Source organism: Grosmannia clavigera (genome assembly GCF_000143105.1).
Source record: "Grosmannia clavigera kw1407 unplaced genomic scaffold GCSC_140, whole genome shotgun sequence".
Classification (NCBI taxonomy): Eukaryota; Fungi; Ascomycota; class Sordariomycetes; order Ophiostomatales; family Ophiostomataceae; genus Leptographium; species Leptographium clavigerum.
In genome coordinates, this window is record NW_014040801.1 from 987,967 (window position 1) to 1,006,571 (window position 18,605).

The following is an 18,605-nucleotide window of genomic DNA, read 5'->3' on the forward strand; positions in this document are numbered from 1 at the left end:
CGGTACAGCTGAACTCAGCGCAGTCTCAGCGATGACAGGAGCGTTTGCTACCGATGTTTGCACTGTGGTCACATCGGCACTCAGCCCGGTAGAAGTCAGGAGTGCCAAGATCCGCGTCTGCTCTGATTCCGGCCATGAGACGCTGAGACTATATTCGATACTCGACATAAAAGGAGAAGGGCCAACACAGGGCCCGCCAGGCGGTTCACTGAGACAGACTTCGAGCAAAGGGGAGTCTGGCTTGAAGTATGCCACAGGAAGCCCATTGGAAAGGTCGGTGATGGATCCCCGACTCGCGCTACCAGGGCCCCATTCGATAATGTAACTCTCGCCGATGTCGTGGCCTATGGTGTTGCATAATACATTGGGCGCGTGGAGCACATTAGTGAGTCGGAGTGTGCCATGAGAGCTTGGGCCGCAAGCTGAGGGCGAGGTATTGGTAGGGAGATTGACACTCCCTATTCCAACTTTGATCGAGCTGCCCCCCATGACGCTGAAGACGTAAGAATCGATCGGGGTGTAATCATCTCCGAACCAGGAACGGTCTTTGGCGACACTGTAAAAGGGTCAGAAAAGAAAGCTTCATGTGCAGACTTTGTGTCTAAAGGGTGAGAGAGATAAAAATTACTGGGCGTTCGAGCCAGAAGCCCATATCCAAGAGGGGCAGGGCAGAGAACTCTCAGAATCGTATTGCGTCATGTCAATTTTTCTGCAATAAGACTTTGACGAATGCTCTTTCAGTATCAATGTAACCTTGGTGAAGTTTGAAGTCGGAGGTTTGATGCGAGAGATGTCCTGGCATCTGTCGTTGGGAATTTTGTCAAATGTGGACTACAGACCTGAACAGCCAAATGAGGAAGGCACGACATATGATAGAGGGTTGGAAGACCAGACAAGGAAGACATGCAGAAACGTACGTCAATTCAAACGACGCGACATGTCCAGCACCACATGTGGCCCGATTGCTGTCACACCTCTACCATATTCTCGGCCACATTTGCATCTTGCCTACAATCCTCCTATCTTGCAAGTGCCTATGTTCTTCAAAATTTTTACTTTATATTTCCTTCCCACCGCCACATAAAGAACTACAACTGCATGCCACCTAGGAGAGGTGCCAAGGCTCAATAAATGAGACGGATGAGAAAGCATACAGCGGCACGTCGTCGTCGCAGCAAATACTCCATCAGCGCTATTTACAACAAATATATCCAAATTTGATGCGAGTAGCACGCTTTCACATAGTGTGACACCCGCACCAGTAAGATTCCCCAAATGACCAACGACTCGATTGGTAGACCATCTCCCAGCTTACAATAACAACAAGTTAGAGAAGGAGAAGCTGCTGAACTGTCGGGGAGCTTTACGCGTGGCCTTAAATTTTGATGACTTCTCGTAATAAAATCTGTCATAGAGCAGTTCGACGGCTATTACCAGGCCATCGCAGCAATTGCTTGACAACAGCGCAAGGATCCGAGGCAAAGCATATCGTTGACATAATTTCAGTGACCCACCAACAATAACGGCATTGGCTCTTGGCGCATCTTAGTACTGATCGCATGGATGACTGAACCGAGCTAGCGGCAAAGGCTAGGTACGAATAATGTCAACATACTCCGTACGCGCTACTTTCTGTATCAGCCAGAGTCTAGACTCGAGTGCTCCTCTGGATTTTACGTATGTAAGTAGTTCTGTCCGGAGTGAACTGGTTAGCCGGTAAATGCCGCCTTAGCTCTGATTGGCTGATTCCCCTGGCAACAAGCGCCACCGATCGCCATGGTGAAGCTCTAGCCATCCAACCAGGAGCTGCGAAAGACCAGTGCAGAAGCCATCTCATCGATCACGAATATGACGTGCTTCGTCAAAGGAGAGAAATCGACGGCCAGCTCCGTCAGGAGTACCACATTATTCGGCCCACATTCGACATGCGTCTAATGCGGGAGAAAACTGCCAGATTCTCTGGCAGGAAACATTAGTTGCAGAATATCTATATCAACGTCTCCGTCCAGCCCTCATGCAGCGCACACTCTTTCCAATTCTCTCATCCAATCCTCTTCGTTACCAATTCTCGTGGTCTCCAAGCTCTGCCATCGAACGCCAGCATGGCCCGAATTGTTGTTGCTCACGCATTTGATGTGGAGCCCCCCAAAGACCAACAACATCCGGGTAAGACTTCATGTAGCACGATTATCGACCGGTCTTTTTTCAGTCGCTAACATTGGGTTCGGGTACTCTGGATGCAGTAAAATGGTATCGCTCAACATTCTATAACCTTACCATTCTCGGCCTCTGCAACTTTATGGCCCCCGGCATCTGGGGTGCCATGAACTCATTGGGTGCCGGTGGCGCAGAGTCACCGGCGCTGGTCAACACGGCCAATGCCCTGACCTTCTGTCTCATGGTACTTTCGTGCTACTACTCTGGTGCCATTGTGCACTACATTGGCATCAAGTATGCGCTCGTCATCGGAACGTGAGTCGTCTGTAGCCCCCACTGTAGCTATGATTGCTTGCGCTTTTTCTGATCGTCTTCACAGCATCGGTTACGCACCCTTCGCCGCTGGCCTGTATACCAACAACCGCTTCGACAACAAATGGCTGGTGCTTCTGGGAGCTGCACTCTGTGGCCTCTCTGCTGGCATATTCTGGATGGCCGAGGCCGCTATCGCCATCTCGTACCCTGAGCCGTGGAACAAGGGCAAGGCCCTGGGCTACTGGCTAACATACCGCCTCTGCGGACAGATTCTCGGCGGTGCCATCAATCTAGGAATCAACGCCAATAACGACAAGGCTGGCAAGGTGTCGTACCATGTATACGAGGTTTTCATTGCGCTGCAAGCTGCCGGCCCGTTTGTGGCCTTCTTCCTCAACAAGCCAGAGCAGGTGCAGCGACGCGATGGCCGGAAGGTCAACCTAGACATGACTGAAAGCCCATGGAAACAAGTCAAGCGGACAACAAGGCTCTTCTTCAGCAAAAAGTTCCTGCTCGTCGTCTTTTGGATTGGCCAGGCCGCGATTTTTCAGAGGCCGTCTATTTTACATACATTGACGGTGAGTCGCAGCACCCATTTTGCTTTGATGCTGACAGTATACTGATAACACTGTTTTAGAATGGTTCACGGTGCGCTCACGATCGCTCGGATCCTTCTTGGCTGGCATTGTCGCGGTTATTTCAGGAAACCTGGTCGGGGTAAGACACTCTGGTGGGGTACTGACTTAAACCTCACTAGCTAACGTATCGTGTAGCACTTCCTCGACCGCAGCAGTATCTCACTGCGGCTGCGCACTCGCTGGGCGTTCTGGACCATCGTCGTGCTGCAGGGCGCCTGGTGGACCTGGATTACCGTCATGGTTGCGCGCTACCGACACGAGAAGCCGACGTTAGACTGGAATGACGGCGGGTTCGGTGCCGGATTCGGCGTCTACGTGATGCTGACGATCGGCTTTCAGGTCAACTATCTATTCTTGTACTTTATCGTCACCAACCTGGCTGTGTTCGAATACGATGTGGTGCACTTTGCGGCGCTTCTTCGAGGCACCGAGTCTGCCTGGCAGGCCATCAGCTACGGTCTGACATCTCTGACCATCTTCGGCGAGGTTGGTGGCGTTTACTTCAACTTTGCGCTCTGGGCTGTGGCCGTGCTACCGGCTTGGCTCGTCCTGCGCCACTTTGGCTCAGACCAGCTACACGAAGAAGTCTCAAAAGAACCCGAAACTGACCATGAGGCTGTTCTAGAGGAAAGTGTTAAAGCAGAGAAGGAGAAGGTGGTTGACGTTGCTGCAACCAATGCAGATTGAAGAGACCGCATGTACTTCTTGTCTGCTTACTGTATCAAGTGTACTCGTGGTAAGGGAATTTTGCGTATATATAGAAGCATACAGACAAGCATATAAAGAAGCCATGTCGTTGTACAAATGACGAATGAAAGTTTTATGACGCTATCTTTTATGTGACCTACGAAATGAGATCCCTGAAAATAAAGGTAAATAAACGATGTGTCAAACCAATCTAGACTGTTCACAATTTGCGCCCTTGTCGTCTTCTAGGCAGTCGCCTGAAAGTCCTGTACGAAAACGTAGTTCATGGCCGGATCGAGAACAGGTGCAGATGCGAATGTCGGCGATAGACGGGCTTTATCGATAGCATAGGTCACGAAATTTGTCACAATCATACTGGAGGCGAAGAAATCGACCAGCTTAACGGGTAGATTGACTGTTGGATCGGGGTTGAAAGAACGCAGCCAACGAACCAATTATTTCGGCTCCACCTCGTCAAAAGCCAGACCGGCAGAGCGGAGGGCCGGAAGCACACTTGCGGTCCAGTCAAAGTAACGGCTATTCACCACGTTGGCCTTTGTGAAGGCAGATATTTCACAATGCGGTTTCGGTAACGGGTACCCACTAAGTGCGATTGCCAGGTTTTGGATATCTGAGTCGAGGTGTCTGAAATGAGATAGCCTTAAGCCCAAAATGGAGAAATGTACGGAGTACGAGCTCAATGATTCCTGATTCCAGACGTATATAACGACAGATTAATGACTAACAAACATCAAACTTGGCTACGCCTTCTCGCCGTCTAGATGAGTTACGCTCTATAGTAGCTGCAGTTTGCATGTGATAAGTGGCGCGGTGACGAATCATACCGGCAAGCTAGACTTAAGCTCACCCTCGCTCAAACATATCCAACCACCTTATCTTTTGTATCGCGGCTTTCTCACCTTTACTTTGTGTGGTCCCAGATAAAGTACCTCTACGGCCATGCCGATTTGCAATGACTGACTTGGCGCCGGCAAGCTAGAGGGTACAATACTGATAAGCACGGTCTAGCCCATCGGTACTTGTACGAGAATAGAAAGTTTAGCCTGCGGTCGATGAGCAGGTGAGCGCCCCTGCAGCTGGCTATCTCCGTCAAAGCTAGCCCAGACAAGACATCAAGACCATTATAACCAAGATCGTATCCAGCTGTAGGTATGCATCATGCAAGCGTCCTGTTTTGAGTACCACGCTATCGAATTTTGACATTTCTACTTGGCCATCTCTTAACGGACTGAAATGGAAGAGGAGAAGAAGTGCAGCTCGCTGCTAAATGTAGCCAGCTCGGGTAAGGTCGAGGAGGGCGAGACCATCATGATATTGAAAGACGAGCAGCATTTGGCCAATCTTGGCTACAAGCAAGGTTGGTACTACTTTAGGCAGCTCCAATTCCGGTGCAGCTAAGCTAAAATGAACCGCCGCTTACCAGAATTCATGCGTCATCTCGGCCTCTTTGAGAACTGGGCCGCCACGTTTACGTCCATGAACTTTGTCAGTGGCATCCCGGTCCTATTTGGTTGGGTCATGTACACAGGTGGACCAAAGTCTGCCTTTGCCAACTGGACCATGGTTGGTGGCCTGTCGTTTATCGTGTCGCTGGTCATGGCTGAGATTGCGGCCGCATTTCCCACCGCCGGCGGCATATATTTTTGGTCATATCGGCTCGGTGGCGAGAAATGGGGGCCCTTTCTGAGCTGGATGACAGCCTGGTGGAACTGGGCAGGCTGGATCTGCGTCGTTCCAGGTGTGCAGCAGGGCGCGACCAACTTTCTTCTCAGCGGTCTTCAGATCCAATATCCTGATGCTGACGTGCTGACCAAGGGTTGGTTGGCCTGGCTTCTGACGGCTATTGGAATGGTTTTTGCCACTGTGCCCAATATTATCTCGCAGCGCGTTCTGCAGCTATAATTTCGTTTCGCCATCTTCATCTTCTTCGCCCTGTTTGCGTTGTATTGGACCTGGTTTCCGGCCAAGGCCTCCGGCCACTTCCAGACCAGCACCGGGGCCTTTGACAACATTTACAATGGCATCAACGAGAGGAATTCGAATCAAGCATCGGATTCGTATTGCTGGGTCATCGGCGTCTTGTTTGGTGCCTGGGTTTTTTACGGGTGAGAGGAAGACAAGGGACGTGCAAGTAAGTTTAAATTACTAATCAACTATCAGATATGACGCCTCGGCGCACTTGGCAGAGGAGACGCACGATGCGTCCGAGGTGGTTGCCAAGGGCATGTGGATGTCCACCCTATCTTCCTGGCTCCTATCAATTCCGGTAAGAAAGTGACCTCCGGACACAACAGCCTCCCACGTCAGCTCGATCAAGTTTCTTATCCATTGCAGACGCTCATTCTCATCCTGTTCTGTATGCAAGACTTTCAAGGCATCATCTCGGCGTCTTACACCAACAACTGGGCGGAATACTTGGTGCAACTCATAGGAAAGCCAGGAGCAGTAGCTGTCCTTTCTATTCTCTGGGTCGACTTGACCTGCGCTACCGCCAGCTGCTTCATGTCTGCTCAGCGCGTGACTTTTGCCATCTCTCGCGACGGCGTCCTTCCGTTTTCGAAGTACTTTAGAAAACTCAACGAAAAGAAGATCCTCGTCCATGCCGCATATCTCGTACTTGCCCTCAGTATCGCCATTACCTGTGCCGTCATCGGCTCGACTGTCGCCTTCTCTGCTATCACAGCCACGGCCACAATTGCTACCAACTTCTCATATCTCATCCCTATCTGCGCCCGCTATACAGTCGGACGGCGCAGTTTCCAGCCCGCCAAGTGGAGCCTGGGTAGGTACAGCATCGTTTTCGGCGTGATACCCATGCTCTATATCATGTTCTTATTTGTCGTGCTTTTGCTGCCGCAGCTTTATCCTGTCACCAGTGTAAGTCACAGATTCAATCATGTGTACAATCCCCCGAACAATTTACGCATGGTTGCTAACACAAGGACTGCACCATAGGAAACGCTGAACTATGCGCCAATCTGCATCGGGATTGTCACCATCATCAGCCGTATTGGATGGATACTGCCCTTTGGCTTCGGCGGCATGCACTGGTTCACGGGCCCCAAGCGGACAATAGATGAACTTGAACACCGAGATTAGAGCGTACGGTATTAGATTTGACTGTACATAACTGCCGGCCTAAAGGTCCCAGAAAGCTACGCAGCCATTGATAGGAACAAAACTTTCCCAATATGAGCTGTTGCCCGTGCCGTTGTAACCGGCTACCATTGGGTAAACGTACAGTGGCCTGGTAAACTCGACCGTTCCGTCGTCGTCGAGATGGGACGCAATCATCATATCCGGGCTGACCCCGTTCTCCACCCAGTCCACAAGATAGCCAAGAGCATCATACGTGTCTGCTCCAGGACCCCCAGAAACGTGATTCACACCTGGCAGCTCAAAGAACTTCATGAACCCGTCTCTTCCATCATCGCCCTCTCCCATAACAGACCCTACCCGATTCCATAGATCAAGGGGGAAGCCAGGGGCGACGGCCACATCCTGCAGTCCGCCGGTCATGATAATCTTACCTCCAAGAAGCTTAAACTTGGTCATGTCTGCGACACCGCCGAATTCCAGGCTCTCAGTCTTGGACGTCTGCCGCAGCAGAGACGGGTTTGATAGATCGACACTAAATGGGGTGACCGGATCAATCGGGTCTGGCCAGAAGGCAAAATAAGAGAGAAACGACATGGAGAAGGAATACCACGCAGAAGGCTCTCCGGAAGTGGTAGCAATGTAAGTGCCCACCCAAGAATCTTCGGATCCCGGAAGCAGGCCCTCTGGGACTTGCTTTTCACCCGTCAGAGAAGAGATGGGGCCGGAGTATATTTTCTTTGCAGCCTCCAAGCCCGTCTGACTGATGCAGCTGGAATTGCTGCTCGAGTTGCTGCTCAAGTGAGAGCTGCAGAGAAGTCGATCAAAATCCGGGTGGCACAGTCTGGGGAGAGAGATGATCCCATCTACTATGCCGTCCAAGCCATCACAGTCTGCGATGGCGGTGGCGTGAAGAAGCTCCGCCTCCGCTTCTGTAATTGCTGCCGTGAAATTTGTCTCGTCGAGAAGCGCTGCGCGTGCCGTCCAGGAAATGGAAAAGGTGGTGACCCCCGTTTCATTGTACGCAGGTGCAATGGCGAAGACTCCATGGAAGTCTTCGGGGAAGCGCTGTGCCTCCACGAGGGATTGTCTGCCGCCCGTTGAGCTGCCCAGGTGATATGAGTACGATGGCTCTTTTCCGTAGTAAGCCTTGATGACTTCCTTTGACATCACGGCCGTCAGGTGAGTCGCCAGAAATCCCCAATCGATGCGCATTTGCAAATTGTTATGCATTGGCGCATAGTTGTTCGAAGAATCCGGGACACCTAGACCTCTTGTTAACTCTTATCAAGCCGTGAGTTTTCAAGAACTGCTCCGCTACTGACCCATGTCTGTTGTCGATAATGCGCTGCCATTGCTCAAAGCGCCATCAATGTCAAAGTACGTCGAGTCGAACGGGTTGTAGCCGCAGGCGCCGCCACAGCCGATCTGGACAAAGCGGCCGTTCCATTCTTCCGCCTCTGGAAGCAACATCCAGGCTCGAATGCGGCCACCTATGACTGCGGACACATTGCAGTAGGACAGATAGTCACTGGTCTTAATATCGGTCTCGGCGGACGTGATGATCCATGACTCGACATCTGCCACGCCCTGGAGGGCTGTGAGGTTTGCACAGGAGAGCGCCAGCACTGATGCTGGGCCCAGAAGCAAAGTGCTTACTCTTAGGAGCTTTCCCAACGACATAGTTGCCATGGTGTCTGACCGATACCAAGTTACACGAACCGACTTGGACTTCACCGGATTGGCCAATTCCAGACAGATACATATTTATAACTTCAATAGCCAATTGTAAGCGAACAAGCGTGGGGAGTCAGCTATGGTAAATGCAAGGTTGCTCACGTTATCTCCTGCGATAACAAATTTATGGCAGATACGTTCTCAGGAGTGGGAGGTTGATGCACTTGCTTATCGTGCTATCCCCCCCACTGCCTTACGGATGTTGCCGGCTGCTCATTTTATGAGTTCTTTAAAGCAGGCATTGGCTCGGATAATGGTATTTGGCTAGCTTTCCAACGCGCTGCGTACGCGTCGCTCTGGCCTACTTCAGTATTTAGGAATCCTTGAAAGTAGTTATAACCCCCGAATAAGCATTCGTCTATGCCATTGATACCGCGGTGGAGGGTTTTCAAGTGAACGAAATTGGTCTGGGTAGGTGGTTGATATCTTTAGTGGCCTGTGCACATCTGTAGCACCTAATGCCGCAGATGTAAAAAGTGATAAGAAGGTGGCATACTCTGTACGGAGTACTGGTATTGGGAGTGTAAGACTGAGACCGGATGTCAGTCGAATCTTCTATGCAAAACATATGCCAAATACCGGATGGAAAATAAGCCACTTTCAGCTGAAACCTGCATGAGAACTGTTGCAATCTAGACGCCGTACTCTATAGATCTTGAAAAGTGAGTAAATGAATACGCCCCACTGGCCAGTCAATGCAAGATACGCGCGGTTCTCTTACCAACAGCTGGGCCCAATTTTTTGTTGTACGTTCTCATACTATACGTCGATTTTCTCCAAACCGGATAGCCTGCATTGACCAGTTTTTGTATATCTATTATCATTGTGATAACTAGCTTGCACCTATTCAAAGGAGGAATGGGCCGTTCTCTACGAACCATGCCATGCTTTGGATCTAGATGACAAGAAGACGCTATTTTATACGCGAACCTCAGAGCAAGAGAAAGAAACGACAAACCCGCTATTTTCCGGCTATAGCACGTGTATCCAATCACACTACATCAAGGACTTTACTTCTCTTCGTTGAAAAATATGGAGAAGATGAAGAAAGACTTCCATCGGTGGTGGTCTCCCGAGTGTATGAGGCGACATGATGTAAGAACTCTGCACCTAGAAGTAAATCTAACGACATGCAACAGTCTAGGTTAGAAGGCAGGCTAGACCGGGGGTGTCAAATAATCTTAAGTCAAGATTTCGCCATCTGTCATGATTTCAAAATATCTCGCCGAATACTGGCAATTGAACTTTACCAACGTTATGCAAGCCGTCTTAACGAAGATACCGAGAGTGTCCATTCCAAGCAGGTAGACAATCGAACTCTGAACTGGCCCTTCCATTTAGATTCCAATTACTATGGCCAAGATCTGTTATCATTCGGGTGTTGAGATTATTAGTACCAGCTACGCTTTTGTGTCAAGCTAACATCAGATGCTATACTCTCTCAAAGACGACTGCACGCCATGTTAAGACCACCTGTCGCCATGATCATTCTGCCGATTGTCTGTATAAGCAGACCCTGTTAAGCGATGCCTCTTGTTCGGAAACGGTCGAGCTCTGAATATTTCTGTTTGCTGTCTCAGCGTATGCTATTACTACAAGTTCCAAGAATAAAGGGATGGAGCCAGAGCCAGCTGATGGTCGGAATCTTTCTGACGCATACTCCGTACTCCGTACTCGCTCTATGTTGCATGTGGCTAAGTCGATACGGTTTTTGGGCTGTGATAAGGACACGACAACGAAAGTCATTGGGTATAGGCAGGGTCAAACACAATACGTTCGAGTCCACGGTAATACTCCGTATACTGTTGTGCTATATCCGAAGGGCAGGAAACTGTTTACGTCAGCAATCATAAGTTCAACTGTCGTAGGGTCGGCATTAGCTTTGCACGAGTTCATTCTGGCCAGCACAAATCAAAGCACTCTGTACTCCGTACTCCGTACACTACTTTTAATTAGATGGCTGCGTGTTATAAATTTGTTATAAGTAATCATTCATGTGTACTCCGTATTGCTAGCTCTCCACGTCGGGCTACTCGCTTCGCTGTCTTGACGTGGCGGTCGTCGTTAGAATTCCAGCGCATAAGCGAGAACGGACTCTCTAAAAAAGCACGCGATGGCTAGACTTATTTGGTCTAGGCTAGTGTTTTAGTGGATGTAAAACTGACAGAATTTGAGGTTGTTGGGAGCAAGTCAACAGCCAAGCCTTTTTTCTGCTTACTAAGATAATGGTTTCCCAACGTTGTTCAGCCCTCTACTCCGAAATCCGTACTCCGTACGGTGTTGTTTAAAAACATATCCGCACCTTCAATTTTCTACGTGGAACATAAAGTCTTCTCGCCCGTCTAAGAATCAGGACAGTACGGAGTAGCATACGATGATAAGCACTTCAGACAAGCTTCTTCTTTAGGTAGGTAATAAAACCTGAGTGTTGTATGCATATGTCTGCATACCCATTGTATGCACAATGCATCATGTTGGCCTCTTCCTAGCCACTGCCGACCCTACCGACGGTCTGTTAGTCTCCGGGTCCACAAAGCCCTTCAGAGATCATGCCACGCTAGGCGTCAGTCTTCACCCCTGTAAGGGGCTTCCTCTTTAAGCTTAGCATTTGAGTTGTGCGGTGCCATAAGCAGACATAGCGTTCCCTTCGCATCGTAGGAATTTTGTTCCGAGCATCGTCCGACAAGTTCAACTGTTTCTCTCCCTCTTGTACTCCGTACGGATACTCCATATGTTCTTCTCTCTTGTATAGTTTTGGGGCCATTTCCGCCCGGCATGCGCATTCTCTGCAGTGTTCCGAGTTGAGAGGCCCACAATCGAACTGGCGGTGGCAATTTCGCTGCTACAAATACTAACGGAGTGCGGAGTATGTAACCTCGTATGGGGCGGGAGGGGGGACGATTGAAGCAAGCCCCGATAATACGACGTACAAGTAAGATACACAGCCATGACTGGGGTTGTGGACAAGAAAATAAGCTACCCCTGGGTTAATGGCACTGTCAGACGGTAACGTTGGCCAATCAGACAACCTGTAAATCATAGCACGCCGTCGATCTCTCGTATCTGCTGTGGCCAATTTTTTCCGTCGCATAACAGCGGTATGCTAATAATACGAAGACTGTGGATCGATTTCATACTAAGCGTATAGGAATAGCCCTACGGGACTTACACGCTAGAAGCATCAACCACCCCCACAGACATGGCCGATCAGTAAGGACTATTAAAGGGAGAACACTTCGCAGGAAAGTGGTGAGAGCCAGAGATTGCAGCAAGTCGCCTCTGCAACTCAATATTCATCCAGTCAAGATGCCGAGTCTATCAAGTATTTCAGCGGCTTTCCTGGTGGCGTGCCAGGTCGTCCTGGCCGACGTGCCGACGTGGCCGACGCCAAGTATTGATGAGCTCGAAGACATCCGGTTTCTCATGAACGGATATAACGCCAGGGTGAGATGGACAAGCTCAGGCGAGATGGAGCTGTCAGGGACTAAATGCTAATTGCGACTCAAATAGGGATTTAGCGACTTCGTCTCGCCATGCTCCTTTTCTTCCGGTAACATCGGCAGAATTACGGCGGCAGAGTGGATTAGGGCGGCGTATCACGACATGTCTACGGCCGATGTTGCTGCCGGCACAGGTGGCCTTGACGCTTCGATCCAGTATGAGACTGACCGAAGCGAGAACATTGGCACTGCGATGAACGACACGATGACAGCCTTCTTGGGATACTACACAGTCCGCTCCTCTATCGCAGACTTGCTTGCTCTGGGTGTCTACACCAGCGTTGTCAGCTGTGGAGGGCCTAAGATCCCATTCCGTGTCGGGCGCATTGATGCCAAGGAGGCCGGTCCGTCTGGCGTTCCCGAGCCGACGGACAACATCACAGTTCTTACGAACAAATTCGCCAAGCAGGGCTTCAACACGTCTGAGATGATTGCCCTCGTCGCTTGCGGACACACAGTCGGCGGTGTTCACGGTGTCGACTTCCCAACCATTGTGCCCGGCAGCGGCACAGCTGGCAACAACTACTCGCACTTTGACAATACCACGCACTTTGACAACGACGTCGTTATCGACTACATGTCCGATAACACGAGCAACCCACTTGTTGTCGGACCTGATGTTGGAAAGAACTCCGACTTGGCCGTCTTCAACGCCGATGGAAACAAGACCATGAACCGACTGACCGATGCTACCACCTTCCAGGACACCTGCCTCACGATGTTGGAGAGAATGATCAACACCGTTCCTAGCACGGTGAAGCTCACAGACCCGTTGACGCCGTACCCCATCAAGCCAGCCAACCTGGTGCTCAAGCTCTCGGACAACGGCGCCAACCTGACATTCTCTGGGCAAATCCGTGTCTTGGTGACAAACCGAGATTCAACAAAAATTGAATCTCTTTCCCTGCATTATCTCGCCAGAGATGGGGTGACCCCGGGCGTGATTAACGCTACCGCGGCATTGTACCAAAGCGGCTTCGCGGGAGCCTTTGGTGATTCCTTCCAGGTATGGAAATTCGGCGCTTCATTCTTACCATGCCTTCAAAACTAACCTTTGCCACAGTTTTACGAATTCGAGACGGTTCTAGACGCCAGCAGTTCTGTCTCCTCCTTTAATGTTTCCATCGCCCTCAAAGATGGCACCGTGGAGGAACACAACAACAACGGCGGCGGCTTTCCTGTGCAAAGCAGCATTCTCCTCCAGTCGTCGAGGACTTGCTACATAGCCAACTCGACCGGGTCGTACTTCAAGCTTGTTGCTGCCGTAAGTTGCTTCTCGGTTGTTTCTTAGACAAGTTCGGTGGCTAACCCAAACCAACCGATAGGTGCACGACTCGCGCAAAGCCCTACCTGCTACAGTTGTGACTTATGTGCAAAACCCGCGCATCGGCACTAAGATCCCTTCACTTGATGCGGTCAACACCTCGCTGGCTTTTGTCAACTCTACTGGAGCGTATGACTTCTTTAGCGCCACAGTCTCTCTCGGCGTCGATCAGGTATACCTTGCATATTGTGACTTGGTCAGTGGCGAGGGAGATGCCGCAGAGTCTGATCTCTTCCACAACATGGGGAACATCAAGGCATGTTGATATGTCGAACAAGTATGTGATGACGAGTTCATATGGATAATGTAGTCTAGTGCTAGGAGCCGAAAGGCGCCAACAGAGGAATGAAAATAAAGATCAAGGCAAAGGATAATGTCACAAGATCAAAGAGGCTCTTCACGGATCCGGACGAGTGATGAGTGAAAAATATGGGTCTCCTTCCAGTTGCTGAAATCAAACCCGATGTTTTCTCTACCAAAGTGCTAGTTTCTCAGGCTATGTAACACAGATCCTCATTCGTCTGAACGTCACCTTTCGAACCACTCAAGCAATTCCAGACGGCGCAGTGCCATTTCCAGTGGAGGTGCCGTTTGACGGGCTGCCACCAGAACCGCCATTAGAGCCACCGCCCACAGACGACGCTGAGTTCTCAACTCCACCGTCCGCGTATAGGTACGCAGCAGGTGTAACCGAGTCGGACAGCGTAGAGTTGATGCCAAAGGCGATCCAGGCAAAGAGACCGTTCGAGATGCTGTCACCGAGGAGGGTGTACTCCATCAGGGGGTCAACATCTTCTGTGTCTGCCTCTTCGCTCAGGATGGAGTCGTCCGCGTTGGCCGTGAGGTCCTGCGTGTTCGTGTTGTAGGGTGCCTGAAGCTCAACCTCTGTGATGAGGCTCTGGTCGAAGAATGTCTGGCCGACGTGGCTGGCATAGCTCGCAGTGCCCAGAGTGCTGTTGGCTAGCAGCGTGGCGTTGGTGTGCACCATGACGTGGATGTGAGTGGCACGGCTGGTGTAGTGGCCCGGGAAAATGGACTCAAACTCGGCCACACCGTTGTCGTCGCTCAGATGGATTCCGCGGAGCCACGTCTTGTTGATGTTGGAATCGTCCGAAGAATCACCGTTGCCGTTGGCAACGATGCTCGAGTAGACACCCGTCGCATTGCAGTGCCAGATCTCGACGTACACATTGGGAACCGGCTCACAGGTATCCACATCGATCACCTGGTAGTCGAGAGCGATGTCGACGCCTTCCCGGTCCTCAATAATATTCTCGCGGACGTATTCACCAGCCACATCTAGCACAAATTAGCCAATGAATGAACGGAATAATCGGGTCTGACAAGTACAATATGGCCCTTGCGTGACTTCAGGTGTCAAGACACAGGAGTTGTAGCCAGAAAACAGGGTGGCCGGATCCGTTGTGTTTGTGTAGCCGGCCAAGGTCTCGTTGTGGTCCGTGGCGAGGACACTGGAGAGATCACGCCTCTTGATGCCACGCTTCTGGCGCATCTTTTCCACCCGCGCGACACGACGACGCACATTCTCCACCTGCAGGTTGCGGGCCTTGAGCTTGGCGGCGCAGTGGCCAAGGGATGTGCGCTTGACCGACTGGAGATAGTCACGTCGCTCTGCGGCCTCCTGCTGCACATTATGCCCGGGATGCGCAACAGCAGCACCGCCAAGGGCAAGGCCGGTGATAATGGAGGAAAAGCGCATCTTGGGAAGCGAGAGACAAAAGAGAAGAGGCTAGAAGTTCGGTGGCACGGGTTGTGTTATGCTAAGAGTCAGAGTGAAATATTCAAGTACTTTAAAAGAAGTGATGAAGAGGAGAGTTCAAACTGTATCCAGGTGATGATCTGTCGTCAGTCTCGCATTGGCTTTATATAAGTTTCCCGGCCGAAGAAGACTCCCCGAACATACGCATCGCTCAGACCAATCTCTAAGGATATCAGGACGCATAGCTGCCTACCGACGACCAGCTGCGTATTCCTACTTCGTACTGCCGACCGTCTCCGAAACCTCTTTTTTGGGGCAATGACGCGGCACATATTGCCCAGCTGTCTACCTATCAGAGCTACACAATAACAATCAAACCAGAAGTGCCGGCACTGAAAACTATTAGGGGAGCTTTGCAGCTAATAGCGACACGCAAGCTCAGCCCTGGCAAAATCGTCTTAGGGGGCGAATACGATTTTTACCGTAATCGATTACGCCTGGCTTGATGACGAATCACGGCTCCTGACCATACAAGGGAGTAAAAGAAGCTAGTAGAGTTTGGTAATGTGGGTCGGCTGCGTTGCAATTACATGTACGAATGTTTCGTTTCAGATGGAGAAATTTACAGCTAGATCGGATCTATCTTACCATGTACTCCGTATGTACGGACGGAGTAATATAGGATCTACGGCAGTTGGGCTGGTCTGCATCGATCCACAAATTTTCCCTCACCATCGGCCGATATTCGAGCTGTATGATGAGACTACGTCGTACAGAGGGAGAGCATAAATAATCCAGGGGTTTCTACACTCTCTTCAGGGCTAGATCGTGCCGGCACGTGGCTGCGCCTCCAGCAGGACGGCCGAAGCTTACGAAGTATGCGCCCCCTTTGCTGATCTGTGGGGTTGATATTGATTTTGGGGGTCGGCGACCCATCCCTTTTCGGGGACATCTGAGCAGGCCAACAATCTTCCACTTCAACTCTAATATGGGGCCACAACGGGTTTACATTTGATGTTCAGGCACGCCACTAATGACAGTGCATACTTGTACGAGCATAACTGCCATACTTATTCTCTCAACGAACTGCAAAAATGGTGTATTATGGCAACTCCTTTCAAGCGTCTGTGGCTCTATTCAAATCCGTTTGTTCGCCTATGTTTAGATTCGTACGTAGACTATCATAGTTGTGACGGTCTCTATTTTCTGCCGTTTTCTTCCGTTTCAAACTAGGCAGGCTTCACCAATATATCTATAATATTGTTAGCGAACTAGCAGGTTTTCCATCGAGCTTCCGACCAAGCTATTATAACATGACGCGACTATGGCTATATTGACCATGTTGGCGGTGTGGCTAATTACAAAAGATAGAGGAAACACCATCATCAAGTAAAGATGACGAACGTAGTTCAATAACGCAAGCTAGTCACAACAATGGCTTTAGATGTGGACTGGGTTACATATTGTGAGAGAAGGTGGAGTGGATGCCATCCAGGCATTACATTAGGTTCCTTTGACATGCACGGTTTTAGTGTAGGCATAGATTGTCTACCGGACACGGTGCTTGCATTGCAATTCCAGATTCGCAATAACGGAATTAAGCACCTATCAGTTTTGTATCCAAGATTTGAAAGTTGAAGCTGTATAGAATACAACCATTTTATTGAAGCTATCTATGATCTATTCGCTTCAGAACGGGGAGCCAAACACAAATTCACGAATGAAGAAAAAGAGAGAGGCCAACACGGAGATCACGAATCAAAAAGAGCCCCATACGTTGGAACACCCCGGCTCTCGAGGCCGTATACGACCTTGCGGGTGACCTTCTGGTTAGAGATGATCACGACTGCCTCGCACGGGCCGAAGGCCTTCCTGGAACTTGACTGTTGGTCACTCTGGCTTTCTGTCCGGGAGCCCTTCCATACGCCATACGCAATCTTAGCTAAATCGGGGCGGCCATTTTTGCGAGTGTCGATGATGATGGCATCCGGGTCAGACTTGTAGACTGTATCAATAATTCCTTGACCAAACGTCTCTAAGGGTCTGGGGGCTGACCAAATGATTCGCACCGGGTGGTCTGGCTTTTCCACAAAGAGCGACAGGCAAGGGGCGATACCCGATCCCGTAGCGATAATGATAACCGGTTCAAACATTCCAGCTATACGAAGGACGCCGTACTGTGGAACGCCGCGCGTGAATATCCTGTCGGGTGGGTTTCTGATGATCTTCCTGGTCCAGTCGCCAGCATCTGAAATGACAACAGAAAAGCCCCTGGTCCTAGCGCATGAAAGACCCTCTCGAGCTGGCGGGGCGCTTTCAAGATCTGAAGATACTACCAGGCTCGGGATCGTTGCAAAAGCGTGCGTTTCTTTGAGCGGGGCATCCGAGAGGCGGACTGCTTGTCCGTAGTGGGCATTGCAGTAGCTGAAGAGGAGCTTAACGCAATGGTCCGATAGAGGCTCGATCTCCACTTTGCGCAGCCGGAGACGAGCCCAGGGATATACAACAAGCAGCGTAATGAATATCAGCATCCAGAAAGTCGCGTTAGTCGACAAGGATTTACAAAACGATGTAGTCGGCTGAGAGGAGAGAGTGGCAGCACCGTCGTGGACGGTATCAGCAGCCACCAGCATCACCTGAACCCAGAATAAGATAATGACGGTCCAGCCGAGGAAGCGATGAATGCCCTCGAACCAGTTGTGCATGATGACACGCAGGCGAGGGTGGGCAAAAGTAATGATGGTCACTAGAAGGAAGACGATGCTATAGCTGACCAAGAATATGTAGCAGCGGTACGGATTGAGAACTTGGCTCACGTAGGAGCGCGTGAGCTGTGTCAAGAAGGCAAAATACCAAAACGTTGCTGCAATGCTGCTGCCGCTATGAATTCCACCATAGGAGTAGATCTTGGCAAATAGTCGGCGCAAGGTAAGGGGAAAGCAGCGCGGCCAGGTTCCGAAGACAATAAATAAGACATTGACGACATGCTCGTTGCGGACGACCAAGGCTGCGAACAAGTTGGCTGCAACGGCATCTGAAGCCTGTCCGTAGGTCAATTGTGGACCACCGGTTGCCATACGAACAACCACCACTGCCACAGCCACAGCATTGGCTAGAAATACCACTGAAAATATGCCACTGTAGACAGATTCAAAATTCCATCGTAGGTAGCGGTAGGCACGGTTACCCTTCTTGTTTGGGAGTGGCGCCGACCCAGACTGCACAGTGACGAGCTGCAACGGCATATCCTTATTTATTAGCTCTTGCTTCTGCGATAGTGAGTTGCGTTGTCGGTTGCTGTCATTCGGCTCTTGTCGACGGTCGGAGAGTCTAATTAGAGCAGGCTGTGGGGTGTCGATGACTTTCATACTTTCAAGGTCGTAGATGCCGGGAGATGTAATTGCGTACAT

At 50.4% G+C, this 18,605-nt stretch overlaps 6 protein-coding genes across 6 annotated transcripts; 3 read left to right on the forward strand and 3 right to left on the reverse strand.

Moving 5' to 3' along the window:
• Window positions 1-2,102: 2,102 nt before the first annotated feature.
• CMQ_1310 (duf895 domain protein membrane protein) lies at window positions 2,103-3,797 on the forward strand (the record flags this gene model as incomplete). Its single annotated transcript, XM_014318389.1, has 4 exons — window positions 2,103-2,166; window positions 2,244-2,472; window positions 2,537-3,050; window positions 3,246-3,797. 4 exons carry the CDS (start codon window positions 2,103-2,105, stop codon window positions 3,795-3,797), a joined length of 1,359 nt encoding a protein of 452 aa, XP_014173864.1.
• A 1,254-nt stretch (window positions 3,798-5,051) lies between these two features.
• Window positions 5,052-6,917, forward strand: CMQ_582 (amino acid or gaba permease; the record flags this gene model as incomplete). Its single annotated transcript, XM_014317661.1, has 6 exons — window positions 5,052-5,175; window positions 5,242-5,705; window positions 5,787-5,923; window positions 5,979-6,084; window positions 6,153-6,695; window positions 6,774-6,917. 6 exons carry the CDS (start codon window positions 5,052-5,054, stop codon window positions 6,915-6,917), a joined length of 1,518 nt encoding a protein of 505 aa, XP_014173136.1.
• Window positions 6,918-6,956: 39 nt separating this feature from the next.
• On the reverse strand, window positions 6,957-8,606 carry CMQ_1465 (feruloyl esterase; the record flags this gene model as incomplete). Its single annotated transcript, XM_014318544.1, has 2 exons — window positions 6,957-8,179; window positions 8,240-8,606. The coding sequence occupies 2 exons, from the start codon at window positions 8,604-8,606 to the stop codon at window positions 6,957-6,959; spliced, it is 1,590 nt and encodes a 529-aa protein (XP_014174019.1).
• A 3,351-nt stretch (window positions 8,607-11,957) lies between these two features.
• CMQ_1136 (L-ascorbate oxidase) lies at window positions 11,958-13,740 on the forward strand (the record flags this gene model as incomplete). Its single annotated transcript, XM_014318215.1, has 4 exons — window positions 11,958-12,095; window positions 12,162-13,157; window positions 13,215-13,415; window positions 13,477-13,740. 4 exons carry the CDS (start codon window positions 11,958-11,960, stop codon window positions 13,738-13,740), a joined length of 1,599 nt encoding a protein of 532 aa, XP_014173690.1.
• A 279-nt stretch (window positions 13,741-14,019) lies between these two features.
• On the reverse strand, window positions 14,020-15,195 carry CMQ_1440 (intradiol ring-cleavage dioxygenase; the record flags this gene model as incomplete). The annotated part of the gene is made up of 2 exons (XM_014318519.1): window positions 14,020-14,774; window positions 14,862-15,195. The coding sequence occupies 2 exons, from the start codon at window positions 15,193-15,195 to the stop codon at window positions 14,020-14,022; spliced, it is 1,089 nt and encodes a 362-aa protein (XP_014173994.1).
• Window positions 15,196-16,946: 1,751 nt separating this feature from the next.
• CMQ_655 (gramicidin s synthetase 1) lies at window positions 16,947-18,605 on the reverse strand (the record flags this gene model as incomplete). Its single annotated transcript, XM_014317734.1, has 1 exon — window positions 16,947-18,605. The coding sequence occupies one exon, from the start codon at window positions 18,603-18,605 to the stop codon at window positions 16,947-16,949; it is 1,659 nt and encodes a 552-aa protein (XP_014173209.1).